Genomic DNA, 22,930 nt, shown 5'->3' with positions numbered 1-22,930 from the left:
CTAAACATTAGATCTTTATCCGTTTTGTTTCGCTGATTCTTACGAAATTTTGCTTGTGCTGTACTAGTTTCATCCTTCCATGGTTGAAACTTAAAATTGGTCTTACCTAATCACGTATACGAGTAAATCGATACAATACTCGATCGATGTGATCCATGTTATCATTTTAAATGTTAAGGGCTTAGATATTAATTGTAGTAAAAAATGTGGCACTAATTGCCCGTTTCTGACTTAAATTCTGATTAAAATCGGTTTTTTTTTTTTAATAATTATTTCAGAAACTAAAGATGCGTGGTATAAGTTTGACGATTTTGTATTCCCTAAATGAACTATTTCATTTTTTTTTTCAGTTTGTAGATATTCTCTGTTAGTTGTCACACAAAGTATGGCTAAACCTAGAAACAAAATGGACTTTCATAAAACTGTTAATCGTGAGTGACTGACTGTTACTGATATTTACGCCTATTTAAAAAAAATCATTTCATATTTTATTTCTACATCAATGCCACAGTATTTTTGAGTTATATAAGATTCAACGCGGAAGGCATTTTATAGCAAATAGTTAAAATTTTACGATTATTTTCAGTATATTTCGCACACATTTCAAAATATATATTTTCTTACCGAATGGTTCGGTCAACGATTAGTCATAAAGATCGGTATATTCCTAATATAAAAGCCGAATTTCTTTTGATAATAACGGTGTTCTTGTCTACCAAGAAAAACACAACGTGTGTCTTTTGTTTTTTTTTTACGTAACTCGTCGAAGGAACTGTCTTAATTTTATCTTTTATTGCTTTTTGACGAAATCAATGCAGCGTTCAGTAAAATCTATCGAGTTTACTAGCTACGGAATATTTTTCTATACGCATCATTACATTCATATTGTCATTACGAATAATCTTAAAAACTTCTGTTTATATCATTAAAAACGTCCACCATTTTTTAATATCAACAACATATTAACATCACTAAACTTAAATTCAACAGATAAGTAATAAGAACTCGTAACGATGATGTGTTCCGACCTCTACAAACATCGATTAGACCATGACAAATTCCCACCTTTAAGATAATTATTATCGAGATCCACTCCCGAGCGACGCAGGAAATGACACGTACTATCGAAAATCGACACGTATATCAACTCGATTTCACCGCTTGCACTCGTTATTAATGAAAATGGGTGAATTATGAAAAAATATCATATTAACAAAACCTTCGCGGTTTGTTCATAATTAAGCCTTTCTAAGATTCATGTCTGCGATAAACTGTAAATCCTTGAAATTTATTAAATAACGGATAATAAACTCAATGAGGCAACGTTCCTTCCGATACTTTCCTTGTTAAGTGTTTCAAAGAATATATTGTAATAATTATTAAAACAGTCTCGTCAGTCAGTTGGTCTAGTGGTTAGCTTATATGGTAGCATATGCTAGGTTCCAATCCAGAAGAGATTTCATTTGACCCAGAGCTTGAAAGTTGGTAATCTTTACACTCATTGTCTTGGTGGGCTTATCAGGCTTTGATCTCACATTTGAACTCTATCGGATCGTGTGGATTTGCCGTGTACTCTCCCTCGTAGGCTGGTCTCCTTCGAGAGTGGACGCCGTTGCCGAAATCGGTCGGGAGGTCATTATTTCATGGATAAATAAAAGCAACATCCTCATTTATACAGAGATACCTAAAATCAAAAATTATGTGCTCGCAGCCCAATTCGCGTCGCGCACTACTGGTTAGTGTAATATAACACAATGGTTAATGTAATTATTTGTTTGTTTCTTAAGTATTTTTAACATTTTACTACTTAATCAGTTAATCAGAAGACAGCTTACAAAATAAATGACGACAAATTTTATATAATGCTTGCGGTCCGTGCGCCGTGTCCGGTGCGAATTTCGACCACTGAGCGAATATTATTAAGAGTTGAGTCTAAACGACATAAAAATCTTTCCTTGTTCTTAAATCGTAAAACGCATAGCAATCGATATTTTGCAAATGCAAGGCGAGACTATTTATAAAACAAGGTGTTGAAGTGACGCGGTGATCAATAACAATCTATTACTGAAACCTGTGTGAATATATTTTATGACTTCTGCAATATTATAATAGAATGACATGACGATAATGACAATTATGTCAATTGCTATATATTATTTTAATGGTACGGTAAGATAATACATATGAATTAAATTAAAATTAATTGTAAAAACTATTTTGTCTGTTGTTATATTAACGATCAATCATTCTAGATAGTTCGAAAATAACTTGAATCATAATTGCAAATTAGCAAATTATTACAAAACAAAAGAAAAAAAATCGGTTAACAAGTGTAAGAGACAACGGTTTGTTTGTTTGTTCGTTTAGTATATTATGTATAGTTATTAAGTAATGTGGGAATTTTTCATACATGTATTATGAATTAAAAATCATATTAATTCTATTCTTTAACTTTGGATCTAACTTTTACTTTAACTTAAATAAAAACTAATATTTAAATCGAATACTAAATCTAACGATATATCAAGCCGAGTATGTTGTTATTTAACTAAATATCCCGGGTATTTAGTTCCGTTAAAACACATGCAACTGACTATTTACAAAGTTTCTTATTGTTTTAATCAAACAGATATTGAATACGGGTCGCGTTTATAGAAATGAGCATTGTCGTAGATTCCCATAGCCCGCTTGAAACCCCATAGCGCCACCCATTCCGAGAAATAAAGACTAACCATGGGGTCATGTAAAATATGCCATAATACGGGACTTGCTCGCTATTTGTAACCATAATCGTTTATGTATGTAACTATGCTACGGAATCACTAATATAATATACTTTATGAAAATTTTGGTTAATTATAAAATAAAAATACATTATCCGAAGAAAAAAAATCTTACAAACATCGTTCGTGACCACTTTTAAAAAGTTTTTATATTTGTATATTCATAACTCCAAAAAGTATTAATTAAAATCTTTTAAGAACATGTCTTCATAATACCACAGACTAAAAATATTTTATTTATCTGTGCCTCATTTAGCGTGACTGTAATTGAAAGTGCACGATAACCATAAGTTATACATATTTCAATTCTGAATTTAAATTATTGTTATAATATTAATTAGACTTTCTACTAAAGTAATACCGCTTTCACTAATACAGTTTAATGATAACAAGAGTTTTTATTACCTGAGTTAATTCGATGCTTGAAATTTGTATGTATTCAAATTAATTGCGTGGGATGCATTAGCGTTTCAACTTAGTTTTATGTTCTACAAATCTCTTTTGAAACCTCATTAAGATAATTAAATAAAGGATACGTTTTAAACGTTTGTTATAATTTAAAATAATTTGCAACGTTTGAGTTTGCAATTTTTTTTTTAATTTTTTTGTTTCCGGCTGTGTCGTACTCAGCTCATTGGCTGATATTTCTGATCACTGATCTTATAGCCGTAGCGTTAATTTATATAGCCTTTAACATTTCTCAATACAAGGGCTACTGACACAAAAAAAACTAGGACCGGCAGCTTTATATAGAGATATTAATATTATGTTATATTAAAACAATATTGTATATATTCAACGCCGTTATGTACATCGTTGTACAACTAGACAACTCGTTCACGGTCAATCTCGTTAGCGAGCAACGCCATCTCATAAGCCGTATGCTGACGCGATCTATACATAGTAATTTTATTCTATTATATGAATTTACGTATTTATGTTCTTGAAATAGTAAAATTAATAATTTAATTACTTATATCTGTTCTCGTACGCACGCTTCATCTATGATTAGTATAACGCTTATTTAAAAGCCAGATCTGTTAATGGCGAATTTGCATACATAATTGTAGGTTGTCGAAACTGTTATGATTCTGTTTTTCACAAATTGAATTCACCAACAACATTCGTTGTTTTATCGAATAACATTATTGCAACTAAGTATACCGTAACCTACAGTTACCCTGAATTCGATGATACAGAATATCAAACCTTGAAAATACTAACTAAAGATATTTTTTTCAAGTTATCAGAGGTATTCCTTAAAATGACTGTGATATAATTATAAAGTGTATAATAGTATACACGTATCAGAACGGTCTATCATCGTAAGTCGGTTGTCAATATTTCACGAGTGAGATACGAAGTGAATTATTACAGAATCTCACCGCTGGAGCTCGGCTTGACAAACGTTCTATTTGACAATCATTAAAACAGTTGACAATCATTTAAACAATAATGTACATACAGCTCTATCTGTTTTAAATATCTCGTCTAAAATGTAAGAAGGGGTGTAGCTTTCATTTTCCCATGTCGTCGTGACCACAGATCCGTAAGAAATACAGAAATCCTTCCAAGTGATTCCAGAAATACGATCCGACTTTCTGTGTCCCGCACCGCAAACCATTCACTTACAATAATTCGTAATTGATACTCATTCGGTTTGTTCAGTCCTTACTCCTATAACACGCACGCTGCGTAATATTCCCCTTATCAATTTAGCGCATTCTCACGGAACCCGCGCACTCAGATAACACCTTGCTACATTAAATCTCAAATTACATAATACATTAATTCTATACTTCTATATCATAAATAAAAAAATAGATATCATTGGCGGAATATATATCAAAGAATATAAAAATATCATACAACAATAGTAATTTGACATTAATTTTAGGGACATTTTGTGTAAAAGAGATGACAAATAGAAATTTGAAAGTTTTCGTTAAATGTATCATTATGCCTTTTTAAAATAACTGTTCGTAAAGCCGAGTACCATTATACTGATAAGATTAACAGTTGAAGTTTACTCGCTGAGTCACTGACGCAGGATCAGGACAGCTATCTCTGAAAGTGACCTTGCACCAAATAATAATACATTGCAGAGGTACCGTCAGTAATCGTCGGAAAGCATGCTAATGGAAATATCACGAGATATATATACTAGTTTTTCCTATAAGTACAGACACTTTTTATACTTTTGAAAACATATGAATCTTTTTAAATCTTTCTTCAAACGTCGCCTCTAGGTTAGTAAAACATTTGACAACGGCTGTATATTAAAAATCCTACAGAGATTTACAGTGAAATTTTTAATATTTGAATAGTTCTAGCTACCCGACATAACACAGGTAACAGGGCTTTTTAAAATTCACCATCATAAAACCCAATTTTGACCGCACGAAGTCAGAGCGCATAACGAATTTATAACATCGCTTTCACAAAAAATAAATGGACATTTAAAATATGAGGTAAGATTTTATTTCCAGGTGTTTTTTCATATCCTCCCTATATTTGTCTTAATAGTTTTTATTAATATCTGAAATCATAAAAAAATCTGAAAGTGTTTGGTTTTTTTCTAAAGGGGTTTACCAGAATATGTGGATTTCCTCGTTGTAACTTTTTTGATTGCGTCGTTGGGGTAGTTAGTCAGACTCATGAAGCGGATTGAACAAATATAAAGATGATTAAATCAATATTAAGATGCTTTAATCAAAATAAATTTTCAGAAGTACAAGGAATTTGAAGTTGCCAGTGCTTACGTTCCGGCGCTTCGAATAACACGTAATTTTACTTTTTATCCGAAGCGCTTGAGCTGAAATAATCCTGGAGCATTTTATAGCTATTTGAAATCAGTCTTACGTACCCAATAACTATGATATCACAATGTGCAACAGAAGTGTCATAGGCCAAATAGCAATGTCGAATATTTAACGATTATCCAATAGCGGAAGTTCGGCGACGTGCGCTCGCGCCGCTTCGCAGTCGCGACCGTACGAAAGTGCGCTCCTGGCCATACCACGGCACGACAGACATACTAAATAGATTATCGATTTAAGTCACGAGCGATAGGAAAGAAATTGTTATTCATTTAGCTAAATAAAATCCAAATATATTTTTGAATATCTTATGAGTCAAAAAGAGACAACAAATTATTTTCGTACATCGTTTTTTTTCTGAAAACTGAATCTACTACCAGTTGTGAAAAGCATTATTTGAAACTACCAATGTCTAAGACAATGAAACACTTACCGAACGTTACTATGAATATGAAGACTTTAAGATTAATAACCTCGTTTAAACTATTTTACACGGTAAACTTCAGATTAATTGAAACTACTCCACTTTAAAAATATTTCTTGAATATTTAGTGTTTATACGCGAATCGCGAAAGAAAGACTGAACACTTTCCCTGAAAGATATGACTTCAGTCATCACATCGTATCGAAACGTACTCAAGTAAAAAAATATACTAGTAAGTATGTTCATACATATTATCTCAAAAGTTGACTCATCTTTAATTTTATATAATTATGGAGTAAAATAATAGGTTTCGAGTCTCGCCACTATGAAAGGTGACTTCGCTTCGCGAATATGTCTCTTCTTGAGGCTACAATACGATTGTAAATGTATTCTTTTTTATTTCTCTTCGTTGCCCCAAAAAAAATCAGAATTCCAAGTTAAGTATTAGTTAAGTTGACAAGCGAAGTAAGGATGTCATAGCAAGACAGCAATTTTTTTTCCAAGAAGTTAAATATTAATGACATACATAAAGTTCAAGGCGTAATTTTAAATTAGATAGTCGACTATTCATCTTCGACCCATCGGTAAACTGTTCGTTGAAATGTCAAACAAAATTGTGGATCAGGCAATTATGCAAATCGATAGAATTACCCAGCTGGCTTATAAACTTATAACTCGCAATGACTCTGAGACCCAATTAACTATTGTTTTAACGAAACGGATCAAACACACATCGATCTGTCATTACACGAACGACAGCGTTGAGCGAACAAATTAAAAATGCAAATAAGGTTATATAATTAATATGAATATGATAATTATTATATTTGAGAGGATGGGGCACAGCTTCGTGTGTGAATATAAGACAAAAATGTTTTATATAATACATATTTACAATACACATGAAGTTACTTAAGCAAACAATTGCGAACGTCACGCGTTTTGCACGTATATTATATTAACATGAGTTAATCTCCTCAGACAATTCCTGGTGCTAGAAAACATACAATAAAATCAATATACATATAACCGTAATCAAAATGTGACAGCGTATACAATCGCTGATCGTTTATATTTGTACCGACGTCTAGAAAAGAACTGTGCGTCCGTGCCCGCACGGTTTAGGTATAACAATATGTAAAAGCGACTCCGCCTAGCCACCTAGAACACTTGTATTATGCTGTCAATTCTTTTATGCTACGAATGAATACTACGCATTTTGTTTTGAATTTCAAATTGCAGCTTTTTAGTTATCTTGTTTTTAAACTCTGCCTTTGAAAACATTTTATTTTAAAATCAGTAAGGTTGAATGCACTTAACGTCTAGGTCGCTTCAGTGCCAGAAAAAATATGTTTATTTTGTTCAGCGTTTTCATAACATGGCAAAAACAACCTTACATAAATATAATAAAGAGTAATTTAGTCTAATTTTCTGTAATACTTAACTATAGCGTGTTCAGTATTTATTAGGGGTGGCAGTATAAACAAAATAGTACAAAAGAGTAACAAAAGAGTAACATTATTTAATAAAAATTAGAAGATAATAATATAATTTTTTTATAATTAAATATATTTTATAAATTGATTAAAACATAAATCTAACAATTTACTGTATGCGGTCGTTAACTTGTCTTTATTATTAGTGTCTGTGTCTCTGCGACATAACAACTTGTAAAACTTATTATATATAATATGTCGTTCGGCTAGTTAAATTAGCACACATGAATTCACAAGCTTTTGTAAAGAAAAAATCCTATTAAGAGATTTATGATACAGAAAAAAATATGTTAGGGATAACCTGTAAATATTTATAGTTATTCACTGCCTGTTTTCAAATATATTTCAAGGAAAACGATACATTAATGAATGATTATTATAATGTGTTAGATGTTAGTGAGACGGTGGCAACCCTACGGGATGCGTGTGCACCGACAATAGGTTGACTTTTTTATCTGAACACGTCTGAATTGCGCAACATCGCTTATGTCATGGGAGCTTCTATAGATGATCGTTAACTATATAACGTCGTGTATGATATAGTCAAATTAATATAAAAGATACTCACAACGCCTCACTAAGTATATATGTCGTACGAGCAAAATATTTTCTGTCCACTCAAGTGCACTCCCTATTCCATTGCTCCGATAGATTATTAGACGATAATCTGACGCCCGGAAGTGATCAGTACACATTAATTCCGATAATTGGGCGCGTGTACTGCTGACTTAATAATGCAGGCTGACAATTCATTAAAAGAAAAGCAAATATTAAAACATATATGAATATAACTAGCTGTTGCAGCGTAGCTCGCGTGGAAGTTGGATATATTTACACATTGACTTAAAATAATACGTTAATATAAGACCACTTTGTATACCACATTCGGGTGTATTTTACCCCTTAGGGTATAATATCCAAAAACTCTTATATACGTATCTACTCATTTTTAATCAGTAGCCCAAAAATAAACTTGCGTACTTCTAACTTAAAAAAATGACGGACTTTCATACAAACTTTAAACCCATATTGCACCCCCTTAAGGGTAGAATATGCAGAAACACTGTAATACGTATCTACTTATTTTTAATTAGTATCTCAAAATTTTGGTTTCATGTTTTAACTTAAAAATAACGGACTTCCATACAAACGTTAAACCCCTATTTCACACGTTTTCCAAAGTTCCTTCTTGGCATCCTGATGGTGGCAGTAGTATACATTGGAAAAGTAACCACTTATCTATCACGTACCAGAGTCCATACAAAAATTATACATCATATCGTGATCGCGTGTTTAAAAAACATAATTGGATTACAGAAATTGTCCATTGTTTGGCTCTCCGTCGCACTCGCCTAAGACAACCATTAAAATAACAATTAATTAACGATGTATCAATTACTTAAATAGTCCGAAGTTAGTCAGCTTAGACTATTTGAACGAATGTAAATATCTACGCAGGTATAGATATAGTTATCTAACCGAGAATTCCATGTAATTGTTGGTCTTAATAGAACAACTAGCCAGGAAGGTTTTCCAGTCGTCAAATTGTAATTCAAAACAGGCTCTTGTTAATGGCTTACGCTTAGAAACGCTTAATTATGGGTGCAGCAGGAGTGAGCAAATATTCAAACGCTACTTTCGTTGACATCATGCTAATCGCCAGATAGAACGACGTATTCTGAGCGCATTTGCCTTCGGCGCTGTTTCCTTATAATTTCAACAGAATATGAAATTTCATAGAAGTCTTGGCCACTTCTGGCATGATAATGTCTTCCTGGCTGATTTCTGACACACCGAGCAGGAAAAAAATGAGTGCAAAACTATATGCGCGAACAGAGGCTGCATTTAATCCGGATGGCAATCCTGCACGATCAGAGAGAGTTCATATGCAGAACCATCAGTTTCAAATGCTTTATATGGCACTGCAAGGTCTACACCACCAAACCCAAACTACAAACAGATCATGATTGTTGAGAAAAAAGCCTTAAACGATAACCTTTAACGAGCCAGTTTTTGAACACAGTCCGGGTACAAACGGGATCTACAGACTGACAAGCTACCATATCGATAGTTCATAACTACACGTTATATATAACAACCGTTTACAATTCAACTTAATTCGAATATATATCATTAGCCTCTTGAGTACTGAACTGGAAATAATCAGTACAAGATACTGTTATGTAAAGCAAGCTCTTTATTTTATCATAAATACTTTTATTTCGTATATATATATATATATATAAATCCAACTTTTATATTATTATACTCACAGTACACAGATTAAGGGGGGAATTATAAAACCCAAAATTAAATGTATGTTTAACAATAATAAAATCCTCAAGAAAATCAGAAAGATAAAATTGCAAAACAATATATTCAGATTCTTCGGATGATTCTTTCGGACTTAGGACTAAATATTGAAAAAAAAAATGTAAACATAAACGTTTACCGCAGAACTCTCGTTTAGAGATGTCGGTCGTTATTAATGTTTTCACATATTGCCCAACTAACGGCGCGTCTGGTTGCGCCACCGCCTCTACTAGAATAGAATAGGCCGAACCCTGCACTTCTGTCACAATGTTCCCCCTTGTTTTATCCAGGGACCGAATCTTGCGACATCATTTTGGAATAGACACGCACGGTACACTAACACCGCTATTACAGATAATAAAATAATAATATACAATCAATGTACATTCGTACATCACTGTTGTGAGCAGTAACGAAACCCAGCCAGCCTTCGTTTTCATCTGCGATAATTTGTATTAAATTCTACACATTCGCTAGACGGCAATCAAACCTCAATAGTTTATGAACAAACATTAATAACTTAATTATTAATTTCGATTCATAGGTTTGAAAACACTGAACGATTGCTTGTTGACCGCGCGTGGGCGATCGCGTCCTCATATATACGTATATTGTTCACCAAATATGCTTGAATATCTCATTCATTAGCAATACTCATTAACATATATATAAATAACCTTACAAAAATTTACGAGAGTAGTTTGTTTGCTATGATCATATTAAGTTCTTTTTGATTTTATGTACATGTAGGAAATGCTTTTTTAAACAATGAAATTGCACATCAAATTGTTTGACGCTCTTTACCGTGGCCAACAAAAATAATGGCCTTTTCAAAGACATATTGATTTAATTTGATTTTTATATTTGCGTACATAAAAAATCGTGTCAATGGGTTACCTAGAAATTCAATTGAGAGATTTGACTCCACGTTTATACAAACACCCCACGTACACAAGGTGTCATATAAAGACATCTGTAAAAGAGACAATTAGACATATGTCACCTGATGATTATTGATCTTACTCATAAATATTATCTACAAGTACTTCACAGCTTTCTTGTCTAAATATTTAATAAGCACTGTGACTGACGGTCGGTCTTTAAACTGCAAGGTGCAACACAGCAATACTGAGAATTGCGGTCAAGGGGTATGATGTGTGTTGATAAGTTGGTACTGCGACATACGTGGGGCCGCACCAGCAGTCAAACTCCTCGACATTACCTTAAATATGAAAAAGTAAAATCATAAAACATTAATCGAGTATCAGTCGCGCGGACGATCGTGAGGACCGAGGTCGCGCGGGTCCAGGTCTGTCTCTATCGACCATCACGACGCAAGTGTCGTGACGCTTTCATGACGATTTTGACTTCGTTCTGCATTCATGTAGCTATACCTCCTATCTATACATCGACAATAGTGTTCACATTTTAAATATGCCTTAATAATGTTTCGAAACGATCTCCATGACGTAATTTTTTTTAATTTCACGGGCCAAACCATAATGTTATAACTAAACTATCCTATGATAATTACGAGTACATACACACAATAATATAAATTATAAAAAATGTAAAACGTACGGAAAATCATCAATCTATTACACGAATTTATGTATTTATCGTTCCATTTTATGAACTATATAAAAATATAATATAATTTGTAATCTCAAAAACTCTTATTTAAAAAAAAATGAAACCAATTACACGGTTGTATCGGATGCGCTTATGATCCTGGAAAACCAATTAAAAAGTTGTGCAATTTTCTTTAATACTTAATCCGATTACAAGCTAGCGTAGTGTTAAGGTAGAAAGGGGGTTAAGCTCTTTTTAATTATCACGATGAACGAGTTCACATTCAAGCTGAAGATTATCTTTAATATGTAGGGCTTTAAAAGAGTTTTGAATATTAATCGCAATAATCTTCTGTCCTGACGCTTGTAAGGATTATAAACCCTTATTATATGATAATCAACGCAATATAGCATATTCGAAGTTAATTATATAAACAAATTATATCAAGAAATAATTGGTATTCATATTATGAAATAAAAACGGCTATTTAAAAAAAAACAGACAGTCGTCGTACTTTTCTACGCGTGCACGCAAAGTTAGGTACTTTTTAGATTTTGTTGACAATCTCTGTCTGGTTTAGCTGAACCCCAATAATATCTCGTATCTCGAATATTATAAATGTAACAATGTTTGTTTATCAATCACGTAACGAACATCAGCATTAACAGATTCTAACGTAACTAATTACGTATCCGATACTACATTGGTACCATCGATTCCATGAGAAATAAAGAATGCCCTCTTATTTTTTATTTAATTTAAAAAATCTAACTACATTATAATATACTGGTAAGTCGTTGCCAATTTCGGATAATTTAATACGGATTGGATAGTAATGATAGCATTGCTTGAAATAGAGCAGAGCTAATTGCATTAACAAATTATTAGGCAAATCTATAAATGCCGCGTGTCTGGCTATTTCATTAGGGCTTCTTAAACCCACTTGATATGTTACCAATATATCCAATACTCATTTTATTGAAAAATTTGCGTGTAATACGAGAAGGTGTGACAAATAACCTACAAGTTGTGTCATTGGAAATTAATTAAACCAAATTTTCGTTTTATATTTATTGACAAAAAAAACGAACATGAGGTACTAAACTGCTTTGTCGTTGCCTATTTTTATATACAGATAAAATAATTAAATATGTATCATAAAAATACCGGTGAGCTGGGTTCAGATAACAACCGAAGCTGCATATAACACCTAGTTTAGAAATATGGCGCCAGCGACTCATTTTCCAGTAATAGAAAGCTCCTGCGCCACTAACAGACGGACTAGATTTTTTCTAAATTACTACCATCGGCCATTTTCTTTCAAACTTTCATAAAATTGTGGTACGATATTTACTGCTAATAAAATGCCTGTACATGAAAATGTTATACCCGTATCTTGGTCTATTTTTGTTATTAAATGTACTCGATGACCTCGTGCCGTAACTAAGTTTTTACATCTGTGACAAACGACCACATGATCGATTTTAAATCGCTTAGTAATCGACACATTCATAATTAGGCAATAAATATTTAAATGATAATGTTTTATATATTTCCAAATGACAATAAAACTCATACAAACATATGGTATACATGCCAAATCTTTTTCTCCCGAATAACTAACTTAACTCATTACATTCCTTAATCCTAAATAACTTTGCAGTTACAATATTCATATAATATTTATGACCTCATGTAGCAAATAGAAGTAAAACTTTGAAAAAATAATTGTATTAATACTTCGACTTACAATCAGGTGCCCATTTGCACGTTCGGCTAATTATTCCATAAAAAAAAAATAGAAGAACGGGGGAAAGAAACTCATCGGGATCATAGAAGCTACAAGTGTACGCTTGATTATATGCCTATTTTGTAAAAAATATGTTTGTTCATGACTCATGGTTATAATTTCCACACATGCAGTGCACAAAAAGATCTACCTCTGCATTTATTGTTTTTTATAATGATTTAATTAGATAATTAGCTTAGAAAGCTAAGCGTTAGGAAGTCGCTCCCATATTACTAATCAATTGGAAGGGCATCAGACAACATTAATATGTTAAGAAGTTACATTTAATATATAAAATTTCATACGCGTCAGTGACCAATTAAATCCCTGCTCTTTAAGCTGATCACGATGATACAAGTAGTCAATATCAAGCTTTCGATGTAACTCAACGTGATGCTATATATATATATATGTATATATATATTCAAAAAAATAACAAAAAGTTCTAGTAGCTCAGTAGGTAAACAATAAACATACACACATACATACATACAAACAAACAAAAACGTTGCATTTGTTATCTTAACATATCATCGCGACAAAATTAGTTAAGTTTATTTAATGGTAATTTCTGCATTGAATAAGATGCTTTCTGAGCAAAAAAATGTAGAACATTGAATATCAACGATCTTGCAAAATGAGATAATGTCCAATATGTAATGAGATAATGACACGGTGTCAGCGTAAAGTGCAATTTATTTTTTCATTTCTCTGCCGACCATCGACTTCTAGTAGCGAGTATCTTTGTAATTAGATACCTCGCTCTATACTAGCAGAAAATAACTAGAGAAAACCATCCTTAACAATATTGAAAAATGCAATTAAAACTTGCTACATTAAAAATCATATCACAATAAAAATATGTCATAACAATTCAAAATACTGACATTTAAAAAAAACGCACACATCTCTATCTATGCAAAGTAAAACCATTTGAAAATCTTGTCCTGTTGTATACTTACAATTTGGAAAGCATCAAAACTGTCCCAGAGTGTATTTTTAAGTACCGACTCCCTAATAATCAAAGCGTGATGAATCGTAGAAAGAGGTCGCCGGAGAGGCCGTCGACCGCAGTACTCGGGAATGCAGTGATCGCATCGGTTTTCATTCTAATAACCTTTATTTATAACTATCACGATAAACTGATTCAGATAATATTCAATATTGTGCTAATATTCGTAATTTAATATAGAATATCTTATAATTATCTCACGTAATCTTTTCAATACTCGTAAGAAGTCAGTAAGTCAGCGAATAGTTTCGTTAGATTACAAGTAATAAACATTTTTTAAACGGCTAGTATCTAGACCATAAGTTTTATAAAACGTATCTTGAAGCTGATATATCTTTTTTTTTAAAAGACGGTCTTTCAAATATTAAATATACACTACATAATCCGTTTTTGCCTGTTGAGTATGATGTAGTATTTAATAAATAATTTTAAGAACGAGATACGAACATTTATATCGCGATTTGCCATTTCAAAGTAAGTGATTCATTTCCAAGCACTTCAGAGTTAAATCATGATTTGCACAAAATTCGACAACTTATCGAATGTAGACATTACGTATCCCTAGGGTTACCAGAAGACAAAAATATTTCATAAAATTAATTTGTTTAATCAGTCTTTAGTTTTGACAAATTGACGTTATTCCGAAACATTTAATAAAAACACGTTTTGACACGGTTTTTTATCTATGAGGTGTGTGAGGTGTAAATACATACAACATATCATTTTTAATAAAGATAAGTGATATTTTTTTTACTTTTAGCTTTTATTAGTTGGTACGTCTCTATAATCAGTCATATCATTTAATGTACAAAAAGCATTAATTCGTCGTCAGAGATCTTTGGCAATGAATGGCTTTTGTCAAATCTTTCGTAATTTGCAGACAAGGTCAGGCATTCAGTATCAATTTACTCGTTACTATTGTCACTTGGTATATTTCACGTTTATCCAATAGACGTGTGAGACCCAGCCCCGGGATGAAGTCATTGATCATGACATGATGACCGTCATGTCTCAATTTACGAGGCGTAGTGACTAGTAGGTATAGAGGTGGTTCGTGCAACAGCAATTAATAACTCACAAAAACTCAATTGCGAAGTACTACATTTTGTAGATGATATATAAATGGATAAAATTGATTAGTTTTGCGATAACCGGGGTGCGTTTAGTCACGTCACGTGCGGCTCAAAGATATATACAAGCACTGCGAATCATCAAAATATGTAAAAACATCAATATATGCATTGCGAATTTAAATACATAATATATGTAATGTAAAAATAGCGACATATATAAAAGCATTGCGAATTAAATAAGTAAAGACAATTATTATTTTTTTAATCAATCTGTATTGCAATTATAAATATATATTTAAATTGTTGCATTTTAGGTGATAATTCTTTAATCATGTTCAAGGCTTTTAAAATTGTTGGAAACAAAACCTTAGGATTTAAGTATCGCCGAACACAAACGAACTAATTATACATAAAGTAACCCTTAATAATAGTAGTAGTACGTAACGATGAACTTTAATGATATTGTATGTTGGAAGGTGTTAAGATATCAGGTACAATAGAAATATCACTTCGCTATGAGCGATTTTTTTACTCCTACTCAAATTGTGCGAGGGAGACGGCGCGTTGTGGGTCAAGAAACCGGATCGTCTGAGACCCAGAGTACTTACTGATGCTTCAATGCAACATTTATACTTACAATGAAACCATAAGCTCGTCTTCATAGACCACATAAAAAAAACAGCGAATAAGTTACGTATAATTTAAAAGTTTTCGTCGTTATTGGTTTGCCATAAGTATGATTAAATTAGAAACTAACATTTCAGTAAAAAAAAAAAACACTACACTTCAAATAGCTATTTTTATTCCTTTAAATATTCATAGAAAAATATATTATTCAAATGTAAAAACATAAGTTAATTAATTGTGTTAGGTTAATATGTATGGATAAGAGGAAATTACATTAGATCATCCAAGAATCACGTCAACATGCAACCGTTAGCATCGGCTTTAATTGTTGATCGTTTTAAATCATTATAATGAAGAAAACATTAACGACAATATATCATTTACATTTTCATAGTCTAGAATTGAGAAAATAAACTCATATTAAGTACATGTTATAGTCTTAAAATTTGTAATACGAAATGTTTTACATTATTTTACTTAGAACATGTTTAGTTCTCAAACTTATGAACTAGCCTGATCATGCATCGCGACACTTATCTTAAGCGGCGACCAGACCAGCACGTGTTTCCGCGACACGAGTCTTCAGTCGGCGCTCGAACACTGGCTGACTGGTCGAATACACTCGTTTCAATAATAAAAAAACGGCTTCGCGCGTTACTTATGATCGTGAATTCCAAATTCAAATATGATAACTGTGTAATGTTAAATGTTTTTTTCTAATTCAGTAGGTAACCTAAGCGATGTAATACTGTGATTTGATAGATTTGCTCAGTGATAGTGCTAAATTATGATTGAATTAGTGAAAGTGAATGAAAACAGGGTGAATGGGACAATGAGGGAGCTAGGGGCGGATTCATTCGTGTGCAGAGTTCAATACTTGAACGACTTGGATCCTTTTATGGAGTACAATGTGAGGGAGCCTCCTAGACCTCTGTACCACACGTTTAATACAACGATTCCTCTCTCGTACCAAATAGCTGCGGTGCATCGTTTGCTACAAGCTCCACATCGGGTGAGTAACCCAATTTTTGAACTATTATATCATAAATCAACGAACGTTTACACCTTAAATTGTTGTACGCTCAATAAATAATATATTATATGATTTAATGTCGGACGTCTTCTCCGAAACTCGCAGTAAGATCTCGTATAAATTTATCGCGATGTTTTTACGTATTCAACGGAGCATGAATGTAACTTACACGTAAATAGCGTTAGTAATACGCCTTACTCATCGTGGTATTTGTCTAAAATTATCTGTTCTAAATATTTGCGCGGCCGCTCAGGTGAGTGATATAACATTGCAATAATTGCATCCGCGCCGCAACAATTATTTTGGTATAAATCTGTGTGAGCGTACCTGCGCCCACGCCGCCGGCGCGCCCTGGATGTGGCACTATAGGTCGGCATAATGAATGAAAACAATAGCCTTCGGTGACTCAGCTATTATTTGAATAATCTACAACAATAAATCAAAGCGGTTAGTATTTAACACGTCGATATCAAAACAGGATGGCAATTAAATTTTTAACTGATAACATTTTAATAAAAACGTTTATTTTCCTCTAAGAAACGTCACGCGTACTTCTTACACACACGTGCTTACACAGAAACATTCACGTAAAAGTTCTGGTTTACTCTTCTGTTTTCCTGATATAAATCGTTTTGCGCGGCGATAGCGTCACGTAAACCTGTCATGACAGATTTGTCGATTCAAAAGCCAATTAGACTAAAATATGGTTGGAATTGAATTTGAAATCGATCGTTCTACAATATCGATTTATCAAAATGTATTTCTGTACAAGGCATTATTGTTTCAAACCTTGACCAAAATATAAATAGCTAATTTTGTTAGCATAACCTCCAATAGCTCGGTTCAAATAAAAAAGTTAACCGTTAATGTGTATAAAACAGAAGCGAGCGCCAGATTTGCAAATCTTTAGTTTAATAAATTGTACGAGAACATCCCACATTGCTCCATTTATAAACGCCAGAACTTTATTGTGTAAATATCTGTCAGGCTGTAAAAGGTGTACTCACTGAACGGACTTTGATCGAGAACACGTATACTATGCTGAGATAATTATAATATGGTGATGGCCTCCGAATTCTGGGCTGAAAACTGAGAAGTTCTAGGCGAACTCATTATTCTGGATTATTTATTTCCTTACTCGCATTGTTCCTTGTATCCGTAATCCGAGAGGACCGTCGACTGAAGAGAGACGCAGTTTTATCGGTTTCACGTGCTTTCCAAAGGGCGAGATACTGCAATAATCCTATCTCCGGCCTTCTATGGAGATTATATATGTAGCAGGCAACTAACTAAATTAGCCAGTCAATTAATAGCCTAGACTTTTTACTGCGGCATTCACTTTTTACTAAACCAGCAGTCTTAATGACATCTTCCGTTTATAGATTAAGGTAATTTATTTCAGGCTCTCCTGAAAATAAACATAGACATGATACAAAAAATCTGGAGAAAGTTTTATGTATATAATTTTATTTCAAGAGGTTTCTAAAGGAAGTTACCTTTTTCTATAAACTAAAGGTGAAGCGGCTGAATGACAGACAGCTCGCTTCGAACAGCGCCGTTTATTAAAATGTTTGGGCAGTTAAATAAAGGGTTAATTAATGTAGTTGGCTACGACTAAATAGAAACTGTTGGTTTTCTTCAAAAACGTCCAAATAAACAAATTACATTTGTACTATGTTAAGTAGTAATATTTTATTTATAGCGCTGATTATCCGATTTAAAGACTCAAATATTAACACCATTGATATTGGCGTGTTGATTATTTACATTCCGAAAACCAAGACTGAATCGTTCTATGTGAGTGAGTAATTGAATGTTTGAATGAGTCTATTAAAATGTATGCTAGGACAATATATATTTAGCACCGTCATAGGATCGTTGTCAATTTAAAAACGATTTTGGTTGTAATTGCTCTTAAATTAGTTACTTCTTATAGTCTTTCTTTAATTCTAGTACTATTTGAAATACATTCGTCATCTGTAATATTAATTATATAATATTCCATTTCTAGACAATTAGAATCTTCTGGATCACCAAAAACTAAAAAAAAAAACCGAATAAAAAGTTATTGTGTCGGCACTGGTTCTGATTTCAGTGCGCACTAAACTTCGTTCAATTTGACAGAACTGGTATTATCTCATTTCTATATAGGTTAAATATAATAGGAAGTATTTAATTCCAGACAAAATTTATAACATCGACCTTGGGATATTCTATCCGGGCTAATCCGCTCCCGAAATCGTATCGGATTGTATGCACTCCCTCTTATTTCCAGACTATTTAAAGATCGCCTATAGGCACAAGGCTTTGTACATTTATCACAATCAATAAAAATAATCTTTAAATCTATCTATCAATCGAATAAAATTATACAGCATCATCTTACTAAACTATAATACTCATATTGATATCGTCACGGATATTATTACAAATAAATATTATTACAAATAATGCATTGATTAAAGCAATCGGCACTTAGAGAATACAAAGATACGTCAATCAGATACGATTAAATTTACATAATATATCCTTCCTGTAAGTCACCACAACACAGTCAAGTACTAATGCTTATTTTAAATGTATACAACAACTGCATCGTACTGAAGAACGTAGTAAATAAAGCACCGAAACTTCTCCTCACGATGAGATCAGCCCGTGCCCAGCAGCGGCATGGTAACTTTACACCAGGAAAGGTAAAGAGCAAGTCTGCAGTTTGTACGTCATGGAATGGTATCGGTGTCGTGCCCGTGCGTGCGTCTCGCATAAACCACTGAACTCATATTAGTAGCGGTTTTAAACTAAGACATTTATTTACTCAAGATTTGTAATAGGAAAACTCATTCTTCACGATTTATGGACTGTGAAACGCGCAATTTCGCAGTAACCGGATTGTTTTATAATTATGTTTTATGACCTCTTTATAACCAAGTATAAAAACATTATTTTTAAACATGTAATTATATAATATGATTTTTTGTCTATGTAAGTCTTACACAAATCACCGGACGTTACTTAGAAGTGGAAAGAGGACATCAAAAACTCCATCTTTCATGTCCGAAGTCCTTTTCGACAGGACAGGTCGTATGAAATATTGTACGCATTATGATCTCAGCTCTACCGACGTTTAACGTCAAGTAAAACAATGGCAACCAGTTTGAGTCTCAAGTCTCGAGACAATACAGAGACATTCAACGGGTAGTTATTATAATGCGTCTACAACCTGTCACTACTGACCGCCGCCTCGGCTCTGAACAACCGTTACATTACCAACCAGACTTTTTTACAGCATTGTAAGACACGACAACGACTTAGTACTTCGTAACCCTTAATGTGGACACCTACTATCATACTATAATCGCTTGACTTTTAACGTTTTACGTTAAAATGACTAACAATGGAGAAATATATTTGTCAAAAGTAATGTATCGAACACTAATGGTAATCAATTTGACAGTTTGATGTATTCATCAGCGTCGTCTAATACAGTAGATGTTTTCTGTTGGCGTCATTTAACCTACGGCAGCTCAATTGATGAATCAAGTCGATGAGTTTGGACTCGAGGTGCATACACAAGGACAGTTCTCGTAAGAAATCACTTCGTTCTCGATGGTGTTTGATATTGGTATAGTTTTAATGTTATAATAATTACAGTCGGTATCCATATCGCTTTTTGATATTTCACGATCGTGTTTTGCGACGACTTTCCAGTTCGTTCTTACAGATTAACAGTATCTGTTACTGTACCTTTTTAAATATAAGTATATTATATTATATTTATTGGTTATAAATGATATCCAAAGATAATTTACTTGAATGCGAAATATATAATTATTTTGTACGTGCATGTCACTTAATACCTAAACGGTTTAACGGATTTTGATGATTTTTTTTTGTGTATGCGTCCCTTGGTGTGATCGGAGTCGGCAGTGACGCAGGGATTTTTTTTTAAATAAATGTCATTTCTATTTCACCCGCACGAAGACGGCGCGGGCAGCTAGCTCGGTGTATATGTTAATATTAACTGACTAATTATTGATTAAGAAATTGAAACACGACAATGACCTGACTGATGCGAAATCAAAGCAATTATTTAAACTATACAATGTCTCTTATTAAGACTTAAAATAGCCCGCAGCTTGACATATACCTCTTCAAAAGGCACAAAAGATACCTCTGACCCGCCTTCCACATAAAAGTCGAAGTCGAATTTGTTGACTAGTAAGACCAGCACACATGTTTTTTTAATTATACCGCGTGCGACCCTCAAGATTATTGTCCGTCTGTGAATAAGATAAAACTGAATATCGCGAAATCAAAACGAAAACGGCTCTCTGAAGTAATTTAATAGAACATAAAATATTGATACCCCGTGTTTGCATGTGAGGTTAAACAGGCTAGCATGTCGCTTAGTACAATTACTTAAGTGATCGTGTAAAACAGAATCAGTCCAGTATCGCTTTATCTAAAATTGCAAGCACAAGCACGTGTACACTTTAATCTTTTTAAGATTAGTCGTAACTTGCAAACAGACCTAGATACCATGACGTTGCTCCCGTTTAATTGATAATAAACTAACAATCTAATAAAATGCCGGCGCGCGTATACGACCAGATTACAACTTTAAATGGATAAAGATATTTCTCAACTGGAAGCCATATTTAAATGACATCAGCGACGAAGCATAGAGCGCCAATAAATTGTATTAACATTGACATTAGCGACGACCGCAAAATATTGTAGAAATATAATCACAGCGACATTCGTCGGTTTGTTTATCTATGTCATAAAATCAACATATTTACAGATCGAATAATTTGTTTCGTTTTTAACGTGAAATTCGATTTAAACTTTGTTAAATCTTGGAACGGTTTAAATATTGTTTATTAATGTATATATTGTCAACTAATATTCGTCACAATTCCGGCGATATGATGCGAATGGATCAGCTCCGAAAGGGGTGTAAGACCGGCAATAGACACCTCTCAGGTGCGTCTTAAATTTTCTCAACAGAAAAACCTATTAAACTTTTTGCTGTTCAAACCAATGAGGCGATCAGTTAAGCTCCTCGGTGAATATTAACACGAATGTAATGTAAAGTTTTAATTTCTCTAACTAACATTCTTTGTGAATAACTCGTAGGAATTTTATTGTGTTTTCAAGAGGTAATCGTTGACGACAGATTTTTTCTATCGCTATCGTGATTTAATCTCCAACAAACATCCAACAAGGCCGTCTTTTGTAGCAACATGTGATTGCTTATAATTTTAGTATATGACTAACTATCAACATTTAGGTGTTGATTCGTCACTTCTATTTCTACTCGAATTAATTAAGTCATCAACTGCGCTCCGACTTTACTTAATCTCATTGTCAAATTTTATATTAATAATTATAGTGTAACTTGTGACGTGTAATGAGCCGAGGTGGCCCAGTGGTTAGAACGCGTGCATCTTAACCGATGATTTCGGGCTCAAACTCAGGCACCACTGAATTTTCATGTGCTTAATTTGTGTTTATAATTGAAGTGAAGGAAAACATCGTGAGGAAACCTGCATGTGTCTAATTTCTACGAAATTCTACCACATGTGTATTCCATCAACCCGCATTGGAGCAGCGAAGTGGAATATGCTCCAAACCTTCTCCTCAAAAGGAAAGGGGGCCTTAGCCCAGCAGTAAGAAATTTACAGACTGTTAATGTTGTGACGTATTACAATATGTATTCGCTTTTGATGCTTGACTGTAATGTTACTAGTCAGGATTTATCACTAGTCAGTCATTAGACTGGCCTTTTTGCCAATACAGTGCCTACATCTGTGGAGGATTTAATACATTTTGTTTCTTGAAAACAAGATAGCAGAGAAACTACTAGTGACAAGGAACATTCGCTTGTCCGTATTCCATTTATTTCGACATTGGTATAATTCCGAATAGTTTTACTAGTGGTCCCTATCACGACCAGGCTCATTGAGGGGCCAAGTGATAGTATTAT

General features: G+C 33.3%; 1 protein-coding gene across 4 annotated transcripts in view; it reads left to right on the top strand.

Moving 5' to 3' along the window:
• The window catches only part of LOC125075749 (FH1/FH2 domain-containing protein 3), a 73,596-nt gene that overhangs the window by 33,864 nt on the left and 16,802 nt on the right, over positions 1-22,930 (top strand). Inside the window, exon 2 of one of the 4 annotated variants that reach the window (XM_047687461.1) lies at positions 16,634-16,920. The exons of 2 other annotated variants lie outside the window; for them this stretch is intronic. In XM_047687461.1, the coding sequence (XP_047543417.1) occupies positions 16,696-16,920 (225 nt within the window). In that variant the 5' untranslated portion in view covers positions 16,634-16,695. Of the gene's footprint in view, positions 1-16,520; positions 16,921-22,930 lie in introns of those variants that run through there. One more of the 4 variants, XM_047687462.1, reaches the window with a different exon arrangement.

This window comes from Vanessa atalanta, chromosome Z (genome assembly GCF_905147765.1).
Source record: "Vanessa atalanta chromosome Z, ilVanAtal1.2, whole genome shotgun sequence".
NCBI lineage: Eukaryota > Metazoa > Arthropoda > Insecta > Lepidoptera > Nymphalidae > Vanessa > Vanessa atalanta.
This window is presented reverse-complemented; position numbering and strand designations above follow the sequence as displayed.